The sequence below is a fragment of the Chanodichthys erythropterus genome, chromosome 1 (genome assembly GCF_024489055.1).
Source record: "Chanodichthys erythropterus isolate Z2021 chromosome 1, ASM2448905v1, whole genome shotgun sequence".
NCBI classification, from domain to species: Eukaryota; Metazoa; Chordata; class Actinopteri; order Cypriniformes; family Xenocyprididae; genus Chanodichthys; species Chanodichthys erythropterus.
In genome coordinates this window covers 35,679,057-35,701,467 of record NC_090221.1, presented here as the reverse complement: position 1 = coordinate 35,701,467, position 22,411 = coordinate 35,679,057, and the positions used below count along the sequence as shown (strand labels likewise).

The window sequence follows — 22,411 nt, the reverse complement described above, 5'->3', positions numbered from 1 at the left end:
ACTCATACTACAGTAATATAAGCATGAACATCAAACACATTTTTTCCTTAAAACCTTGAATAGATGATAATATTGATTTACTTTTCCTCCTGTTAACATTTTCCACTACTTAGAAAGTTCTTAAAAATATCTACACTACCGAATTTATTTGATCAAAGATACACTAAAAACAGTGATATTGTGAAATATTACAATTTTAAAAGAACTGTTTTCTATGTGAATATATTTTAAGATGTAATTTTTTCCTGTGATCAAAGCTGAATTTTCAGCATCATTACATGTGACTTAGTGTCACATGATCCTTCAGAAATCATTTTTTGGAAACTGATAAACTACCATTTAAAAGTTTGGGGTAAGAAAGATAAAAAAAATGCATTTATTCAGCAAGAAAATGCATTAAATGTGACAGTAAAGACATTTATAATGTTACAAAAGATTTCTATTTAAAAGAAAACTCTTCCTTTTTGAACATTCTGTTCAGCAAAGAAAAAGATTCATCAAGCAGCAAGAACATTAATAAGAACAATTTTTTATAATTGAGCACCAAATCAGCATATTAAAGTGGTGTTGGTTCAATTTATCATGTAGAGACTCGTGACAAAAAGATAAATTACAGTTTTAGCTGGTGCACTGCAATAAACAAAAACAACTCAAGGAAATTTTTGCTTTATGCTTATTTCTATGATGCTTTTTCTTTAAGTGCTAACATCCTTTATCAATCTGATAAATCAACTAAATTGGTTTTAGTTTTTAAAAAATGGCCAGTAAGGGTGAAGTTTGAGTTTAGACTGAATAGATTGATGTGTTTTGTCTGTCCTCTAGGCGGCGCTGCATCTGAATGACTCTGTGATTCCTCAGCCTCCCTTACTGCAGCTCACAGCAGAGAAGCTCACTAGAGAAGGAGCGTTTCTCATGGACTGTGGCAGCGTGAGTATATCTCTACAAAGACAGAGCAATGTTGTGAAGCAAAATCTTCTCTCACTGTGATTTCTGCCCTTTGCCCTGTAGGTCATGTATTTGTGGGTAGGGAAGTGCTGTAACGAGATGTTCATACGTGATGTGTTGGGCTACCCCAATTATGCATCCTTACCGTCCAACATGGTGAGTGTCTCTCGTTGGTGAACTTTTTGTTTTCCATTTTCCACATGCATCTTCTTTCACTCAATTATGTTAAAGGTGACATATCATGTGGGAAACAGGATTTTTCTTGCTCTTTTGTAAAAAGACATACACACTTTCTTTCAGACCATTTATTTGAAACTAAGCTCTTGAATAATCAGACATTTGATGTGCATCATAAGATTAGCAAGCATTCAGACCTATTATTGATACCTGTTCAATATTCAGCAGTTTAATGAATGACAGCTTGAACTGTGCCAGTCGTAGCAGAGGTCATTTATATATGGATGTCTTAAAGCTACAGTAGCAGAAAGAGCCAGTTTAATTTTAGGGGGGTTCTTTTGGTCCAGACCAAAAAAGAAAATGATAGTTTTAGTCCTGATTCGCTTAGTGTTCACATTGTCATTTTTAACACCAAACCTAAAGATACAAAAAAGCAGCTTTTATTTTGCAACAGAACTCACCGAACATCTAAAACAATGCTGTGCGCTCGGTTTATGTGCTTACATATGAGGGTATTTTTACCAGCTGAGAGCTCACAAAGAGCTTATAAAATTAGTTAATAAGTCAAAACAGCGGCAGGAATTCCTCCATCACACATACAAAGATCTGCTGCGAGGAGATGCGGCTCCGACGCCTGTACCGCAACAAAGCTCCTCTGACGAGAAGAACCAGGCATTCTGTGCTTTTTAGGGTCACATCTTGTGACATCACATCCTGTTTTTGGTTCATTTAGATGTCTTTGGTCCATGTTGCATTCATATTTCAGTCAAATCACACCACAGTTTGTTTGGAAGCGAATCGACAGCCATCTTTCCCCCTTCAATATTGCTTTTGTTTGGTGCACACCAAAGTTCAGATGACAGCGTTATTCTGATGACACTTATTCAAGTGACACTTATTCAAGTGAACCGCTCTAACAGAGCAATCGCACCAGAGTTCATTAATAATATCAAATCAAACCTGCCAAGTGTCAACACACCTTTAAGGGTCAGAAAGAGATGGTCAATGGTCCATGGTTATTACCGTTAACTAAATATTACTTAAAATAAAATAAACACTCACTGAAATAAAATTTAAAAAACTTTGGGGTATGTTTACATGACAAAGATGTACTAAAAACATAAATGTTTTTCCTTTTGCGTTTTGCACGTACAGATGACAACGTTGTCAAAAGGATCCCCGTTCATACGGATCTGTGAAAACAACTAAAAACACTGTATTCTGCTGCCAGGCCAGTAGATGGCAGTGTCACTTTGTGAAGAAACAGTACCCGCCTACAGGCTGAACACGTAACACGCATGAGCATGATGTCTCCGTTTTCACAAATTCACGTTTTTGCAGTTTACACGGAGACATTAACGTTACAGTTTTCGGAAACTTGTGCTTTAAAACCCGTTTTCAAAAGTTTACATTTTCAGGCCCCCATGACGTTGGCATGTAAATGAACGGCCAAAACACATAAAACATTTTGGTTTAAGTTGAAAACAGTGTCGTGTAAACAGACCCTTAAACTTATTTAAAAGTGCCCTCAAATGAAAAATTGAATTTATCTTGGCATAGTTGAATAACAAGAGTTCAGTACATGGAAATGACATACAGTGAGTCTCAAACTCCATTGTTTCCTCCTTCTTATATAAATCTCATTTGTTTAAAAGACCTCCAAAGAACAGGCGAATCTCAACATAACACCGACTGTTACGTAACAGTCGGGATAATTAATATGTATGCCCCCAATATTTTCATATGCCAGCCCATGTTCCCAACATTATGAAAGGCATTACACAAGGGCAGCCAGTATTAACATCTGGATCTGTGCACAGCTGAATCATCAGACTAGGTAAGCAAGCAAGAACAATAGCGAAAAATGGCAGATGGAGCAATAATAACTGACATGATCCATGATATCATGATATTTTTAGTGATATTTGTAAATTGTCTTTCTAAATGTTTCATTAGCATGTTGCTAATGTACTGTTAAATGTGATTAAAGTTACCATAATTTCTTACTGTATTCACGGAGACAAGAGTCATGTCACTATTTTCATTATTAAACACTTGCAGTCTGTATAATTCATAAACACAACTTCATTCTTTATAAATCTCTCCAACAGTGTAGCATTAGCCATGGATCACGGCCTCAAACTCATTCAGAATCAAATGTAAACATCCAAATAAATACTATACTCACATAATCCGATGTATGCATGCAGCAAGCATGACGAACACTTTGTAAAGATTCATTTTGAGGGTTATATTAGCTGTGTGAACTTTGTTTATGCACTGTTTAAGGCAAGCGCGAGCTCCGAGGGCGGGGAGCGAGAGATTTAAAGGGGCCGCAACCTGAATCGGCGCATTTCTAATTATGCCCTAAAATAATTTAATAAAATCTATGGGGTATTTTGAGCTGAAACTTCAGACACATTCAGGGGACATCTTAGACTTATATTACATCTTGTAAAAAAACGTTCGATGGCACCTTTAATTTCAGCTAGTTGCCAAGGAAACATTTCTAATTTTCATTTAAGTTGAAATACTAAATAAACTAAAACTAAATAAACTAAAACTCAATAAAAATCTATGTAGACATATTTAAAAAATAAACAAAAGTTAATAAGAATGACAAAAAAAATTCAACAAAATTACTAATAATAATGATCATGAAAAACATGATGGCTTTTTGCATTTTTTTTATTAAACATCTGGGAAAGAATAGTAGAATATGGTCTATTATGTATTAAAACAGCATTCATACCGCAAACTCACACAGTGGCTCGTGTTTCTCAAACTCCTCTCTGTCCATACGATCATATTCTTCGAGTTATGAAAGACAGACGCTGCTTCTGATCAGCATTAGAACATGAACCAAAGTTGTTTTTCATTTTGAAATGCTGTCGGCTGACATTATCTCACCCTGGAGAGGCTTGTGGGCCCGTATCACCAAACCTCACATACTTCACTCGTTTCACACCAGAAACCACTGTCCTAAACATCTGAATATTCCAGATGCTTCATGCCTAGTGCCCTATGAAATCTGTTCTATTTTTCCTCAGTTCTGTTTCATGTTTTCCCAAATTATTCTGGAGACAATTTTAATAGTTAAATTAAATTTTTTAGTAATCAAAAAGCATATTTAAGTAATTGTATTCATGAAACTTATACAATTTAACTTTTTTTTTTAGGGCCCTAATGAAATCCATTTTATTTCTCCCCAAAATTCCATTTTATTTCCTCTAAATTCCATGTTTTCCATTTTAATTATTCTGGATTCCCTTTTAATAGTTTCAATAAATTCTAATAATAAAAAAGCATGTTTAATCAATTGGATTCATGAAACTTTAACAACCTAATTTTTTTTTTTTTTACAATAGGTCCCTGTGAATTTTCCCCCAGAAATTCTGTTTATGATTTAATACAAATTTGTTATCAAAAACAGTGGTAATCAAACGAAGGCATAAAACATTAACAATTAATCTTTTAATGAATAATCAAATGAAAAGAGCAGCACAACTGACGAAAACAGAAACATTTTAGGAATGAATAGAAAACATATTTGTTGTTGTTGTTGTTTGACAGACTGAAATTCCAGAGCTGCAGACGACGTACTCAGAGCGAACTCGAGCCTTCATTTCTTGGCTGCTGGAGTCTAGAACCTTCCATCCTGCTTTTCATGTGGTCAAGTACGTCTGCTCTCTCTCTGTTTCTCTTAATTCCCTACAGCTTTCTTCCTCTCCATCTTTCCCAATCGCTTTATCTCTCCCTTTCCACCCCTGTTATTCATAGTCACAGGGCAGCATATTGTTCCTGAGGGAGGATGGTGTGTTTTTATACTATCCACAGACTGCCTCCTCTCACAGTGGGAGTTACATTCCTTCGAAAGGGTTTATTTTAGATTGGTTAGTTATGAAATCTGTTTCTCTCAGATTTAATGTGTCTTAAGCTTATAAATCCTACTGTATCATATTTGATATGCAAATTTCTAAGGTGTCTAAATAATCAACACGATCAAAACTTCTGATAAACCTGTGACGCACAATCTCCAGTCCGTCTGATTGATGGTTTAGACTTTTTCAGCAAGTGAAATTGTACAAACATTCTCCTTCAGTTCGAAATCTGCACTGATTTTTATGAAGCAAACATAAGAATAACTTAATATTGTTAGTAATATTTCAAGATGAACACTTATTGGACTGAAGCAACTTAGTTTTACTTGATTATCCATACATTATTTATTTTAGAAACATCATGAGTATCAAATATGATCATCAGGCTTTTGAGGAAGGTTCATTTGTTCATCTGTCAATCATCATCATCATGTATTGCATTATATGCTTTAAAACTACAGAGCTTTGATCATAAAACTAAGCATTTAAATATCAATCTTACTAAGACATTATTGGCAGATATTGATATTTATATGCATTTTATGTAAGTATAGTCTATACTGTTAGAAAGATTATATTGATTTACATTACAAGCATTAGGGTTGCACGATATGAACATTTTGGCCTATACCTATACTACTTTATATTTGAAAGCCGATAACCGATATGTCAGCCGATTAAATTTAAATCAAAATGTTTTTGAGAGCCAGATTACAAAAACAAAAGTCTCACCATTAAAAGCTATGTCCCAAACACAATTATAATATTATGTAGCCTATATGACAGACTTGCGCTGTACGTTGCACTGTATTTTCCTTTTTGAAGTGATTTCAATTATATTTCAAGCAATTTTCAAAACCATAATTGCGGACAGTGTGCATCTGAAGTGTCTCGGCTGAAGGAAATAATATGTAGCAGTTTTAATATATATTGGCCAAATTTTCTTATCAGGCCGATTAATGATAACATTAAAAATGAACACATATCAGCCGATACCGATAATGGTGGCCGATATATTTTTGCTCATTTTTGGGCCTCTGAATGAAATTTTGAAAATGAAATTTTTGAGCTCCATAGTCTCAATATATCATACTATATGAGCCTGATGTTTCAAATATGATACTCAACAAAAACCACATTTGCACATTTTGATAGTAGTTTAGAAGACACATGCATTATTACACGATTCACAATTAAATATAGCAAAGTTTGATCTCATGTTGACTCATGAAGCATTGTCTTTCTCCAGGGACGACGCCTCGGCCAAGACCAGTTTTTTCCAGCACCTCGTGGAGGACCGCACTGAATCTGCCTTCTCTTATTACGAGTTCTTGCTTCACGTTCAGCAGCAGATGTCGAAGTAGAATGGAAGAACCCCCTAGAACCGGCCCCAGGGTTACAGCTAGCTTCTGTTCCGCGGCTCAGCTTTAGCAGGGAGTTCTTTGATTGGACCGCAGAGAGGCAGAGACACGCCCCCTGGCCCCACCAGCCAATCACAGCCTGTGGCTCGTCTGGGGGAGGGAGTGCTTAGAGACAATTAAGGGTAAAAGAAGTTAAAAAGTAAATGATTAATGGACTATAATGGCAAAAAAGGAAGAGCATAGGACAAAGATGAAACGTAGTAGACTGGACTGCACATAGAGACACTGAACAAGCTGTTTTCAATCATTCCCACCTGCTTACTACCCGTTCATATTCAGCCATCATCATGAGTAGCCAGACGCAGCAGTGGACATTTTTTCTGTGTTCATTTTTCTGTATGTTTCACACCAAATAATCGCGTTTGTTTCCGTCGGCAGAATCATTGTGAGCATTTATTTGAGTTTTTAATACATGAAAACTTGTTTGTTGCATATTATGAATCACTCCACAGCATCCGCTCATAGACACTGTCCTTTTTTTAATTTGCTTTGAGTCCTGATGTTCTCCTCGTGTCACTCTCCCAATGTCCACCTTTCCTCTCCTTATAATGTGACTTGTGGAACCGTGTCCATCGTGATGGTGTAATAATTCATCTGTCTTCATCCAGCGTAGACTCAACAGTGGCTGCTCGATTCTCCTCTCGTCATAAGCTGCTTGAAACGTTAATGAAGCTACGATGTTCCTCGCTGACAATGCATTGTTTTCTTTGGGAAAACGGATCAGGCCACCAACAAATGTTGCTATCCACTTTGTAACTCTCAACAAAAAATATTTTAATGTGCTATAATTTATGACAAGCTTATTGAATAAAATGAAATGATAATTCTAGTTGTGGGTGTTTGATTCATGTTCTGCTGTGTATGGAGACATAATTGGAGACATAATTAATTTTGAAGTTTTATTAAGTGTTAACAATGAGATTGTGGTTTTTATAATCAGTTAACACCGCTTTTGTCATTTTTTACAAGTTGGACAAAATTTGTCTCCAAAAAGTCATTCAGTTCAACCAAGATTTCGGTTTTACCAAATGACACTTTTGGTTATACTGAATTATGATATTTTCAAACAATTCTAACAGGCTGATATCTAGCTTGCAAAAGGACAGTCAAACATTTTATATTTAGTACAAGTTTTTAAAATATTACAACATTTTCCATGTTTTATAGCAGTTGTACCGAATGGCCTAATGTTTCGGGACATGCTTATGAGCAACAGAAAACATGAATTTTTCAAAAAGTTAAGAGCTACTTTGTGACCATGTGGCCCTTTGCAGGTGTTTGAATGATGTCACATCCTGTCACATGATACTGACCGCATGACTTGATCCAAAATGGTCCCTTTATATCGGTTACTCCAAATGACATCAATGAAATTATTTTTTCCAGACATTCTTTCTCATAACAAAGCAACAACTTCTACACACAATTTTAATACCATTTTGCACTATGTTGATATATGATGTTATAAAATCATGCCAGAATAAAAAAATATATATACACATTCATTTGATTTTAAGATATTTTGATCACAATTTTGACACTTCAGAATCTTTAAAATACCTTTATATATAGCAAAATATAATTAAAACCTTTTGGATTCAATAAAAGAGGTCTAATTGAACTACCTTACAAACTTTGGGTGTTATATCTTTGTTTTTTATTATTATTAAAGCCTTTGTACAAAATAATGACCTGTCACGTCATTGACCCATTTGCATTGACAGCCTAATTAAATTAATTAATATATAAAAATGGAATTTTAAAATATCCAATCAGACTGCTCCATTTATAATAAAGCATTGTTATTACAGTATTATTTATATACTATTATAGTATTTTGTTTTATTTTTGTATGTCATTTTGGCTTTTGTCATTTATTATTATTTTTTAAAATATTTTATTTTCAATCATTTTAATTCTTCAAATTGTTTTATTTCAGTTAAATTATATATATTTTTCTATTAAGCTCCAATATTTTTGTTTTATTTCAATGAAAACAAATTTGATAGTTTCAGTTAACAATAACAACATTTTTATTTAATTTCCTCTGATGAAGCAGAAATGGGTGCACTTTTTTCTCTGTAATCACATTAGTATTCTTATTAAATATATCAAGTGCCTAAATTAAAATTATGAACAGGGATTTCCCTCTGGCTCAGTGAAATATGATCAAAAAGAGGGTGAAAGCAAAACACTTTTCTTGTTTCCTGGTCTGAAAAGCCACTACAAGTAGAGAAACAATGCAGGGAGGAAAATAAAATGCTTTTGTTTAGTCTTACTGAAGACGAAAGTGTGCATGATCATTATTCTTTCTATTCCTTATCAGCCCATAATTAGCCACAAGAAAGACAAAAAATAGGACATTACATCCTTCTTTGAGAATATTTCAACTGTTCTGTGACTCTGAATATCTTTCCAATGCTCAGATTGTTATTGATTCATATTTGTGTGTAAAATTCTACTAAGTACAGCTACAGGTAAAGCCACAAGAATCCTGTGGAGTTAACCTGTCAATCCATCTTCATGATGCTATGAGGACAGCTGTGCTCTGACCAATGAGAAGACAGTCATGTGACTCACATATAGGTACACTTTGAAAAGTTACCCTTTGAAAGTGAAATGCAACACTATAACAGTTTAAGTCCTGCCTCAATCTACAGTTTTGAAAGTGCCATAAAACAGTGTCAAATGAAGGCCATCAAGAGTTTGTGATGAAGAGTGATATAAGGGTCCATTCGTGATTCATGCAGTCATGGGTAATGCACCATAAACACTGGCTCTGTCACACTGGTCCAAAACGCACGTGACGCTTCATTAAGATTGAAAATGAGACTCAAAAATGGCCCCAAGTGTCGACACAGTCCTGAAAAGTGTCTAAAAAGATTATTGTTCTCATGCACATGGTGGTAATGTGAAAGAAAGCATGTGTTTAGGTCTTATCTAAGCTGACTATTGGCAGTCATTGGTTTAAAATGTAAATCTAAAGGTTTGATGAATTGTGGGAGCACGCAGGAGGTTCATGGCTTGCTGTAGATGGAAAAACGTTTCCTCCCCTACAGAGTTTTAACACACACACACACACACACACACACACACACACACACACACACACACACACACACACACACACACACACACACACACACACACACACACTTACTCACTTGTACAGAGGGTCTTTTATTTGGTGAAAGTGAGACACACCTATGGGACTCTCTGCAGGCTTGTTTAGTGACGGAGCGCATGTTCTAGGCTCAAAGTCATTGACAGACTGCATCACGTTATCACGTATTTGTAAAGTTGAAGTTAAAGTTTAAAGACTTTTCTTATTAGCAAATACTATGATTGAACTAATGCAGAAAGTACATAAACTACACATAAATGTATTTCTGTCATGACAACTGAGTGTTTGGCATGGTAATGGATATGATTGATGTCAATGTTGACATGTTTGGTCTTGGTGGAATAGATCTGCTGTGCTGCTGCTGTTTCTGCTGTTATTGCTGCTGCTGCTTTTATTGTTATAGCTGCTGCTGCTGTTTCTGCTGTTATTGCTGCTGCTGCTGCTTTTATTGTTATTGCTGCTGCTGCTTTTATTGCTGCTGCTGCTTTTATTGCTGATGTTGGTTATTGCTGCTGCTGATGCTTTTATTGCTGCTGCTGTTTATTATTGCTGCTGCTGTTGGTTATTGATGTTGCTGTTGTTATTGCTGCTGCTGCTTTTATTGCTGTTGCTTTTATTGCTGCTGTTTCTGTTTCTGCTGTTATTGTTGCTACTGCTTTTATTGCTGCTGCTGTTATTGTTGCTGCTGCTGCTGTTATTGCTGCTGCTGTTGGTTATTGATGTTGCTGTTGTTATTGCTGCTGCTTTTGGTTATTGATGTTGCTGCTTTTATTGCTGCTGCTGTTTATTATTGCTGCTGCTGTTGGTTATTGATGTTGCTGTTGTTATTGCTGCTGCTTTTGGTTATTGATGTTGCTGCTTTTATTGCTGCTGCTGTTTATTATTGCTGCTGCTGTTGGTTATTGATGTTGCTGTTGTTATTGCTGCTGCTTTTGGTTATTGATGTTGCTGCTTTTATTGCTGCTGCTGTTGGTTATTGATGTTGCTGTTGTTATTGCTGCTGCTTTTGGTTATTGATGTTGCTGCTTTTATTGCTGCTGCTTTTGGTTATTGATGTTGCTGTTGTTATTGCTGCTGCTTTTGGTTATTGATGTTGCTGCTTTTATTGCTGCTGCTGTTTATTATTGCTGCTGCTTTTGGTTATTGATGTTGCTGTTGTTATTGCTGCTGCTTTTATTGCTGCTGCTGCTGCTCTTATTGCTGCTGCTGCTATTGCTGCTGCTGCTCTTATTGCTGCTGCTGTTGGTTATTGCCGCTGCTTTTATTGTTATTACTGTTGTTGGTTATTGATGCTGCTGCTGTTGTTATTGCCGCTGCTTTTATTGTTATTGCTGCTGTTGGTTATTGATGCTGCTGCTGTTATTGTTGCTACTGCTTTTATTGCTGCTGCTGCTTTTGCTGCTGATGTTGGTTATTGCTGCTGCTGTTATTGATGTTGCTGATGTTGGTTATTGCTGCTGCTGTTATTGATGTTGCTGTTATTGATGTTGCTGCTTTTATTGCTGCTGCTGTTTATTATTGCTGATGCTGTTGTTGTTATTGCTGCTGCTGTTGTCATTGCCGCTGCTTTTATTGTTATTGCTGCTGTTGTTATTGCTGCTGCTGTTATTGCTGCTGCTGTTATTGATGTTGCTGTTATTGATGTTGCTGCTTTTATTGCTGCTGCTGTTTATTATTGCTGATGCTGTTGTTATTGCTGCTGCTGTTGTTATTGCCGCTGCTTTTATTGTTATTGCTGCTGTTGTTATTGCTGCTGCTGTTATTGCTGCTGCTGTTATTGATGTTGCTGTTATTGATGTTGCTGCTTTTATTGCTGCTGCTGTTTATTATTGCTGCTGCTGTTGTTATTGCCGCTGCTTTTATTGTTATTGCTGCTGTTGTTATTGCTGCTGCTGATTTTATTGCTGCTGCTGTTATTGATGTTGCTGTTATTGATGTTGCTGCTTTTATTGCTGCTGCTGTTGGTTGCTGCTGCTGATTTTATTGCTGCTGCTGTTTATTATTGCTGATGCTGTTGGTTATTGATGCTGCTGCTGTTGTTATTGCCGCTGCTTTTATTGTTATTGCTGTTGTTGCTGCTGCTGATGATGCTTTTATTGCTGCTGTTGTTATTGATGTTGCTGCTGTTGTTATTGCTGCTGCTTTTGGTTATTGATGTTGCTGTTGTTATTGCTGCTGCTTTTATTGCTGCTGCTGCTGCTCTTATTGCTGCTGCTGTTGGTTATTGATGCTGCTGCTGTTGTTATTGCCGCTGCTTTTATTGTTATTACTGTTGTTGGTTATTGATGTTGCTGTTGTTATTGCTGCTGTTGGTTATTGATGCTGCTGCTGTTATTGTTGCTACTGCTTTTATTGCTGCTGCTGCTTTTGCTGCTGATGTTGGTTATTGCTGCTGCTGTTATTGATGTTGCTGTTATTGATGTTGCTGCTTTTATTGCTGCTGCTGTTGGTTGCTGCTGCTGATTTTATTGCTGCTGCTGTTTATTATTGCTGATGCTGTTGGTTATTGATGCTGCTGCTGTTGTTATTGCCGCTGCTTTTATTGTTATTGCTGTTGTTGCTGCTGCTGATGATGCTTTTATTGCTGCTGCTGTTGGTTATCACTGCTGCTGCTGTTATTGCTGTTACTGTTGTATATTGAATGTGTATCAGATTGATGTGATTGTTTTGTATAAAAGCAGATATACAAATACATATGCAAAACATTCTCAAGAGTACAATACAAAAAAGCTAACAATGGAATGTAACAAAAACGTATATGTATTATTTTCATTAAACAGTTTTAAAATAGTTGTTAAACAGTTGTTTAGTCCTTGCTTTAATTGAGGTCAGTTTTTTTTTTTTTTTTTTGTGAAGGGGTTGGGGATGATCTTTTCTTTTATTAATTTTTATCAAGCAAGTGGTCATCTTGAGCAGGACAGACACTACTTACACACACACACACACACACACACACACACACACACTTTCTTCTGTTGTTGGCCTCTTTTCTATTATAGAACTCCTTGATATTTTATGGGAATGATGTCACACGTTTCCTCCTGCCCAGATAAATGACCACATTTTCCCTTTTCATGATCCAAGCATGTTTCTCCTCTCTCTTCTTCAGGTCTTGTGCTTTGGATCTACAACTTGCAATTATGCATTAAGCTGACACTTATCCATAGCACATTACAAAAGAGGAACAATTCATCAGCAATATTTGTAATATTGGTCAGATTTATTAGACAACCAGATTAGGAAGCAAGCCAGAGAAGAGGAGAAATAATGTTCCAGCACTGTTCATGTATCATCTTTGATAGAAATGCAACATGACATGCACTGGAACATTTTGCACCATATTTTGTTCTGTTGTTGTTGTCTATACATAAAACACAGACACACAGGTTTATTTTAATTCCATAAAATGTATCGCTGGCCGCAGAAAAATGTGGGGGCATTTCCTGTCTGAGCACAATATGTATTGTTTGACAGGAAACGGGGGAGATTGCGGTATTCCTTACAACAGACAGATTACGCCTTAAAGGGTCAGTAAACATGGTTCCTGTTTCTTTAAACAAACAAAATTGTCAGTGGTTTCGTCAGATCCGCAATGGCATCTGTTTACAGTCTGTGCTTGGGATTGTTCTGAATAATATGTAAGAGATATTAGAAATGAGAAAGAATGCATTGATCAAAAGTGACAGTAAAGACATTTATAATTTTACAAAAGATTTCTACTTCAAAAAAAAAAAAGGTGTTCTTTTGAACTTTCTATTCTTCAAAGAATCCTGGGAAAAAATGTATCATGGTTTCCACAAAGATATGAAGCAGCAGAACTGTTTTCAACACTGATAATAATCAGAAATGATTCTTGAGCATTCTTGATTTCTGAAGGATCATGTGACACTGAAGACTGGAGTAATGATGCTGAAAATTCAGCTTTGATCACTGGAATAAATTGCTTTTTGAACAATATATTCACAAAGAAAACAGCTGTTTTAAACTGTAATAATACTTCACATTTTTACCGTATTTTAAATCAAGTAAATGTAGCCTTGATGAGCAGAAGAGATTCAGCTCTGTGTTCAGTTTTGCTTTATTGATCTTTATCTGCATGCCAACTGACTCATTGGTCACTAATGATCATGTGAGCACATCAGCAATGTTTTTCCTACAGCAGAGAAACATTTAATGTATACAGATAGACAGACACACCTGTGTATACACAGACACGTTTATTTATGCATTACAAATCAATCATCAGAACAAAGAATGTTTACACAGCTTTCCTGTTGTCCCTCTTAAAAATGAAGATGAAATGTTTTAATGGGCACTACTTATGCATGCATTGTGCTGCTTTGGTTTAGTAGTGGAAATCAAATTGGCTGAAATATTTGTGTTCAGCTTTGTGAAGGTTGTTCTAATTGTGTGGAAATGTGTTGAGCTTTCTGAAACTGGATCTGTTTTCACTCAGATAATAGGAAAATCAACTAGAACTTTAAAGTCAACATGAAACAGTGGTTATGCAAGAGGTCATATATCCTAGTGAAACGACTTCTGCAACAAGAACAAATGTAGGGCGGGGCTTGATTTTGTCTGTGGGGAACTGATTGGATGGTTGTGGTTTGCTATTGGTGTATCTCATGTGAGTGACAGGTTGCCCCGCCCTCATCATCAGAGAAGAGAAGAGATGTCACTGCAAAGTTATTCTGATTCAAAATTACGAGGAACATGAATTTAAAACAGGGATGTGCACTAATAAATACTGCAATATTCCATTAAAAAATAAGAATTTTCAATTTTGATTTCAAAGTGACTTTAATCTAGAATCAAGTCTGTCTTTTCTCTACATAATACTTACATTAACACATGCAAATTAGCAATAATGTATGTCAATCTCCATTTGTATCTTATAATTGAGTATCATGATATATTGCACACACACACACACACACACACACACACACACTGCATCAATTAAACCTATTTTTGTCACATGTAGCCTTTAATTACTTCCTGTTATTAACATGTCAACAAAGAGTGATTGACATTGTGCCTGTTAACTTCAAGATATTCATCTCTCTCTCTCTCTCTCTCTCTCTCTCTCTGTCCAGTATTTGGAGTCTCATTTCCTCTGGTCGGATCTGGTTTGAGTTCCAGATGTGTTCATTGGATCAGTGGAGGGAGGGGTGTGTGATTATATAACAGCCATGTGTCGTTCGCTCTACACGTCTGCTGTCCGTCTGTCTTTTCTTATGCTAGTATGTCAAGTTTCCCACCAAAGCACTTTGACTTTAAGGACGCCTGACGGTTGTGGTATGCTTGTGTCTGCTTCTGTTCAGGGACTCTAAATTGGGCTGGAATTTCAGTTTTCAAGCATCACGGCACATTTTTAAAAACCGGACCCAGGAATGTTGTTTATCCATCAAGTAAATGATGAAGGAAGTAAAAGATGAAGCAATGAAGGGTGATTTCTTTTCTTTGGAGCACTCCGGATTTGAGTTTGTATGATAAAAATACTTATTTGAAAAAAAAAAAAATGTTAAAGTTGGCATGAAACGGAAGTTGCGGAAGTCTTTTGTTCCCTATATAGTGACGTAAATCAGAGTGAAACGCTTCTGGAACAAGAACAAATGTCATCAGGGGAAGTTATTCTGATTCAAGCTTAAGAGGAACATCAATTAAAAAAAAAAAAAATATATATATATATATATATATATATATATATATATATATATATATATATATATATATATATATATATATAAATTCACTTTTGATCACAGGAATAAATTACATTTTACAATATATTCACATAGAAAACTGTTATTTTAAATTGCAAAAATATTTCAAAATTTTACTGTTTTACTGTATTTTTTATCTATTATGTATATTTTATCTTTTTATTTATAATATATATATATATATATTTACAATAATACAATATTCTAAAAAAAAAAATAAGAATTGTCAATACTGATTTCATAGTACCTTTAACTAATTAGTTTATTGTTAATGTAATAAATGATCTTCACACTGCTCATTTTTTTGTAGATTAAAATGTATCTTAAAATCCTTATGTAAAGATGATCTTATCTTTATATATCTTATCTTATATATTTATAATTTCTAAAAATGAATGATTATATTTTTTATATTATAAATAACAATATTATATTTATTTTATTTATAGATATTTATAAATTAAAGTTATAAATTAAATTATTAATTTGATTAATTACAATATTATATTTATTTGCTATATATTTTATTTATAGATATTTATAAATTATTTTAGATTATTAGATTAGATTATTGTCATTTAAAAATATTAATTAATATGTTAATAACATATTAATATAATAATGAATGTATTTTATGATAATAATAATAATGAATGTATTTTAATATAATTATACATTCTATTATAAATATTATTTCTTTTTATTTATAGATATTTATAAATTATACCGAAGACTAAGTTTACTCTAAGTTTATCTAGACAATAACTACTGACCTGCAAATAATAAAATTCACCATTAATTAATCAACCAGACAAATAAATCAATATATCATAATGAATAAAGCACAGTTGTTATCATTTTTGAAAACAAAAAAATCAACAATTGATAACCATCATTACCCTTAAAGTGATTCAAACTCACCTTTATATTTACTGTATATTGTGTCTGAACGTTTGATGTTTACATGATCAGGTATGAAATAAAATGCTGAAGATGTGCTCTTCTCCTCCACCCTGCTGACTAATTATGTATCTGTAAACACCTGATTAAAATCATATTCTCTGTAAGTAACGTTGTGAAAGATTCATCCTGGATGTCCACACCTCCTCTCCTCCCTATCCAAACATGTGACCTTTTTACAGTCAACACTTTAATACTGTTAAAACATGTGACCTTCAGTGTGACCTGGCTATATTCTTACAACATCATTTTAAGATACAGTGTCATGACTTTAGCAAATCAACAGCATTTTGACTCCTGAAAAACTCTCATTATATAATACAGGGCGTTTGAGCTCATTATATCCCAGTGCAGAAAATACCCCTCTAGGTGTGAGACGGGACAGAATGAAGGGCCTGTATTCACAGGAGCAAGTATGGACACTGTTACCTATTCAAAGAGATTCAGAAAAACCAAACTGTGAGTCATAAAAACTCAACACCCTCTCCTCAGGCAGCAGAAAACACACAGGGCTAAAGGAGGTAGAAATCAAGCCAAAAGCACAGGAATCAATACAAAACTCCATGCCAATGGAAATATAAGACAGTATTTTGAGTCTGCTGCATTGATTCTGTTTTGTTCCAGTACAAAAGTGAAGGACAAGCATCAGTTTCATGGCCCATTTCGCACAGGTTTGTATCTCATTTGCATTTATCAGTTTAAAGGGGACCTATAATGCCTTTTCACATGATGTAATATAAGTCTCTGGTGTCCCCAGAATGTGTGTCTGAAGTTTCAGCTAAAAAACCCCCACTGATCATTCATTATAGCTTGTCAAATTTGCTCCTATTTGGGTGTGAGCAAAAACACGCCGTTTTTGTGTGTGTCCCTTTAAATGCAAATGAGCTGCTGCTCCAGAAGAGGGCGGAGCTTTAACAGGTCAACAACAACAAAGCTGGAGAATCTCACGCAGCCAAAATGAGGATTGTCAGTAACTGTGTTCAGCCTTACATTGTTCAAACCGGAGTCGACACTGATGGAGAGACTCAGGAAGAAGTTACAACTTTTAGAATAAAACTGGACGTTTCTGAACGGTTAGTGGATAAATTTATGTAGTTGCTGTGGAGTTGATTCAACTCATCCACTAGCATGTGTCGTCATGTTCATCTTTTGTGTTGAATTGACCCTCATTTGTGAAGCAGTCCGGCGTAAAATGACAGCATTACAACAACACTCTACTACAACAACTCTTCCTCTTCTCTAAAGCAGCCCAACATGGCCCCGCCCCCTTTGTTGTGTGTTCTTGGGGGTGGTGTTTATGTACATTTTGGGGTTTGTGATGTCACCAACCCAGGAAGAAGCTCGTTGTAGTCCCTACCAGTCGTTTGTTGTAGTCCTTAAAAAGTGATTTCTGTAAAGAAAATATCTTCCTTTACGTTTGCAGATGTTTTAAAGGTGCCCTTGATTCAAAAATTGAATTTACCTTGGCATAGTTGAATAACAAGAGTTCAGTAGATGGAAATGACATACAGTGAGTCTCAAACCCCATTGTTTCCTCCTTCTTATATAAAATTCATTTGTTTAAACGACCTCCGAAGAACAGGCGAATCTCAACATAACACCGACTGTTACGTAACAGTCGGGGTGTACGCCCCCAATATTTGCATATGCCAGCCCATGTTCAAGGCATTAGACAAGGGCAGGCAGTATTAATGTCTGGATCTGTGCACAGCTGAATCAGAGGTAAGCAAGAACAACAGCGAAAAATGGCAGATGGAGCAATAATAACTGACATGATCCATGATAACATGATATTTTTAGTGATATTTGTAAACTGTCTTTCTAAATGTTTCGTTAACATGTTGCTAATGTACTGTTAAATGTTGTTAAAGTTACCATCGTTTCTTACTGTATTCACGGAGACAAGAGAGATGTCGCTATTTTCATTTTTTAAACAGTCTGTTTAAATGCATAAACACAACTTCATTCTTTATAAATCTCTCCAACATTGTAGCATTAGCTGTTAACCACGGAGGACAGCCTCAAACTCATTCAGAATAAAACTTTAACATCCAAATAAATACTTTACTCATATAATTCTAAGCATGCATACAGTATGCATGACGAACATCTTGTAAAGATCCATTTGAGGGTTATATTAGCTGTGTGAACTTTGTAAATGCGCTGTAATATTATAGTCGACAGCTCATGTGGCAGCGAGCACGCGATTTAAGGGGGCGGCGCCAAGTGTAAATCAGTGCATAGTTAATGATGCCCCAAAATAGGCAGTTAAAAAAATTAATTAAAAAAAATCTATTGGGCATTTTGAGCTGAAACTTCACAGACACATTCAGGAGACACCTTAGACTTATATTACATCTTGTGAAAGAACGTTCTTGGGCACCTTTAATGCTCAAACAGCAAAATTACACACTAACTAAAGTTAAAAAAGTGAAATCATAATCAAGGACCCCTACTGAACTATGAAAATAATAAAATTCACCATTGATTAATCAACCTGACAAATAAATTGATCTACTGTATCATAAGTGAAACCTAAAACAAAAACTGAAAAATAAATAAATAAATGAATAAAATGTACAAATATAAATATTTTAAAAACTAATAAAAAAAGGGTATGGAACTAAAATATACAGAGTCCTGCACATGAGAAGCAGGAAAAAATTGTGCAAGTCGTTCCCTCGATTTATAAATGGTGCGAAGTAGTAAATCTTGCATATGATTTAACAATTCGAGGATGTGAAACAGTAAATCATGTACAAGATTTAGCAAATCGAGCATGTGAAATAGTAAATCGTGCGAAATAGTAAATCGTGCACAAGATTTAGCAAATAGAGGGAACAAAATAGTAAATCATGCAAAATAGTAAATCGCACAAAATAGTAAATCGTGCGACCGATTTAGCAAATTAAGGAAACGAAATAATAAATTGTGTACAAGATTTAGCAAATCGAGGAAACAAAATAGTAAATCGTTCGAAATAGTAAATCGTGCACAAGATATATCAAATTGAGGGAACAAAATAGTAAATCGTGCGAACGATTTAGCAAATTAAGGAAACAAAATAATAAATTGTGTGCAAGATTTAGCAAATCGAGGAAACAAAATAGTAAATTGTGCGAACGATTTAGAAAATCAAAGGAAAGAAATAGTAAATTGTGTGCAAGATTTAGCAAATCGAGGGAACAAAATAGTAAATTGTGCGAAATAGTAAATTGTGCGAACATTTTAGCAAATTGAGGAAACGAAATAGTAAATCAAGTGCAAGATTTAGCAAATCGAGGGAATGAAATAATAAATAGTCTGCACAATTTACTTTTTTTCCTGCGTGTCATGTGCGGGGCTGTATTAAATTTAAAATGAATATTGAAAATATAAAAATGTTATTTATTTTAAAATATTATTAAATACTAAAATAGTATGTTTAATACTAAAATATCACTGAAGCAGATTTTAAAGGTGCCCTAGAACTTCTTTTTAAAAGATGTAATATAAGTCTAAGGTGTACCCTGAATGTGTCTGTGAAGTTTCAGCTCAAAATACCCCATACATTTTTTTAATTCATTTTGTTTAACTGCCTATTTTGGGGCATCATTAACTATGCACCGATATATAGGTTGCGGCCCCTTTAATTCTCGTGCTCCCCCGCCCCCGGAGCTCGCACTTGCCTTGAACAGCATAAACAAAGTTCACACAGCTAATATAACCCTCAAGATGTTCGTCATGCATACTGCATGCATGTGTCAGATCATGTGAGTAAAGTATTTATTTGGATGTTTACATTTGATTTTGAATGAGTTTGAGGTTTTGCTCCGTGGCTAAAGCTAACATTACACACTGTTGGAGAGATTTATAAAGAATGAAGTTGTGTTTATGAATTATACAGACTGCAAGTGTTTAAAAATGAAAAAGCAACAGTCTTGTCTCCGTGAATACAGTAAGAAACGATGGTAACTTTAACCACATTTAACAGTACATTAGCAAACATGCTAACGAAACATTTAGAAAGACAGTTTACAAATATCACTAAAAATATCATGATATCATGGATCATGTCAGTTATTATCGCTCCATCTGCCATTTTTCGCTATTGTTCTTGCTTGCTTACCTAGTCTGATGATTCAGCTGTGCACAGATCCAGACGTTAATACTGGCTGCCCTTGTGTAATGCCTTGAACATGGGCTGGCATATGCAAATATTGGGGGTGTACATATTAATGATCCTGACTGTTACGTAACAGTCGGTGTTATGTTGAGATTCGCCTGTTCTTCAGAGGTCTTTTAAACAAATGAGATTTACATAAGAAGGAGGAAACAGTGGAGTTTGAGACTCACTGTATGTCTTTTCCATGTACTGAACTCTTGTTAACTATGCCGAGGTAAATTCAATATTTAATTCTAGGGCACCTTTAAATGGGTAAAAGAAAATCCTTTGTTATTGCAGTTCCACCAGTGGCCTGCAAGTGTCAGTAATCTTGTGTTACACTTTCAACAGTTTCAGTCACCTGTGCAGGTGAATCTGACACAAACAGATCAAATTATATCACAAACATTTTTAATCATTAATCATCTTGAAGACAGCACAAGGTTACATGGATATGAGTGCATATTAAATACTGTATGAAAATTCTTTCTCCCAATCATCAACTTGTTGCATAAGTTAATTCTTTGTACATAATACATAAGTTATACCGTTGTGTGTGTGCACATACTTTCTAGGGGTTGTGTAGCATATAAAGTGATATATAATCAGACCAGAGGGTCCAGTGGCCTCTTTGTGGGAGTCTGGATATATCTGTCCCTATTTCCTCTCCTCCTCCACAAAACCTCCCTTCCATTCAAATCTTCTTTGAAAAACAAACCCGCAGGCTCCTCTACAGCAGATGTGTGTTTTCGGTACATGACAGACGGATGTTTCTGTATTCTGCAGAACTCACCGCTCAGCATTCTTGTGAAGTTTCACAGTCCAAGATGACATGAACAAACACAACACGTGCTGCGTTCCCATCACTGACTCCAAACACCCAGCGGCTCTTTCAAAACCTTTCAGGAGGGTTTATTTGACTCTTGATTTGAATCTAGTTCCTGAAATGGGAGAGAGATTCAAGAAAAACATGTGAACAGATGTGTGCCGGTATTTGTACTAACTAGATGTGATCAAATTGCTGACAGCCCGTATGAGTTTCACATAACACACGAGCAAGCAAACTCAAGGTCCTTCACCCTGGATTCACTGATACCTAGATTTTATTTATTTTTATTTTTTTTGCATATGTTATCTTGTCCCAAAAACATGTTGGTCATAAATTAAATTTAAAGAAATGTAGATTTTTAATATCAATTCAGTGTAAATTTAAAGGGAGTAAAACAAATACTAACATGATGTAAATACTGTTAAATAGTATATAATTGTTATTAAATTAATTAACAATTATAACTATTATAATTATTATTAATTATTTAAAACTTAAAATATTAAATATATTATATATAAATGTTAATATAATAATAAACTTAATTCATCATAATATTATTAATATTACAGTAAGAAAAATTTAATAGATTTTAATATCCATTCAATATATATTTAAAGGGAGTAAAACATATATTAACATGATGCATAAATACTTTTAAATAGTATATAATTGTTATTAAATAAGTAAATTAATAAATAAATAATAACAAAATTATTAATTAATATAATAACAATTAATAAAATATATATTCAATATATTATATAAACATGAATATAATAGTAAATAGAATTCATCATCATATTATTATTATTATTATTAATATTACAGTAAAAAAATTACATAGATTTTTTATATTTTAAAGGAAGTTAAACAAATACTGCTGCATACATATTTTTAAATAGTATATAATAATTGTTATTAAATGAATAAATTGTATTATTATTTTATTATTATTAATTAATATTTTTTAAATTATATATATAAATATATATATATATATAAGAGTTTCATTGCAAAACGAGATAACTTCGTTATATTTCGTTTTATTATTATGTTATCATGTTATTATTTTGTTTTATGGTGCTGCTGTATTTTTTAAGTTATGAATATATAATATATATATAATACACCATAATTCATAATATTACTAGCTTATATAAATGTTATTAAATAGGTACATTAATAAGTAATAACTATATTT

At 34.4% G+C, this 22,411-nt stretch overlaps 1 protein-coding gene across 5 annotated transcripts in view; it reads left to right on the top strand.

The window, feature by feature from the left end:
* Positions 1-7,255, top strand: part of sec24b (SEC24 homolog B, COPII coat complex component) — a 29,933-nt gene extending 22,678 nt beyond the window's left edge. For 3 of the 5 annotated variants that reach the window (XM_067392902.1, XM_067392768.1, XM_067392838.1), the window contains 4 exons: positions 823-927; positions 1,009-1,101; positions 4,696-4,799; positions 6,253-7,254. In XM_067392902.1, coding sequence (XP_067249003.1) covers positions 823-927; positions 1,009-1,101; positions 4,696-4,799; positions 6,253-6,367 — 417 coding nt within the window. In that variant the 3' untranslated portion in view covers positions 6,368-7,254. Of the gene's footprint in view, positions 1-822; positions 928-1,008; positions 1,102-4,695; positions 4,800-6,252 lie in introns of all 5 variants that reach the window. The other 2 variants (XM_067392694.1, XM_067392618.1) reach the window with 1 other exon arrangement.
* Positions 7,256-22,411: the final 15,156 nt, after the last annotated feature.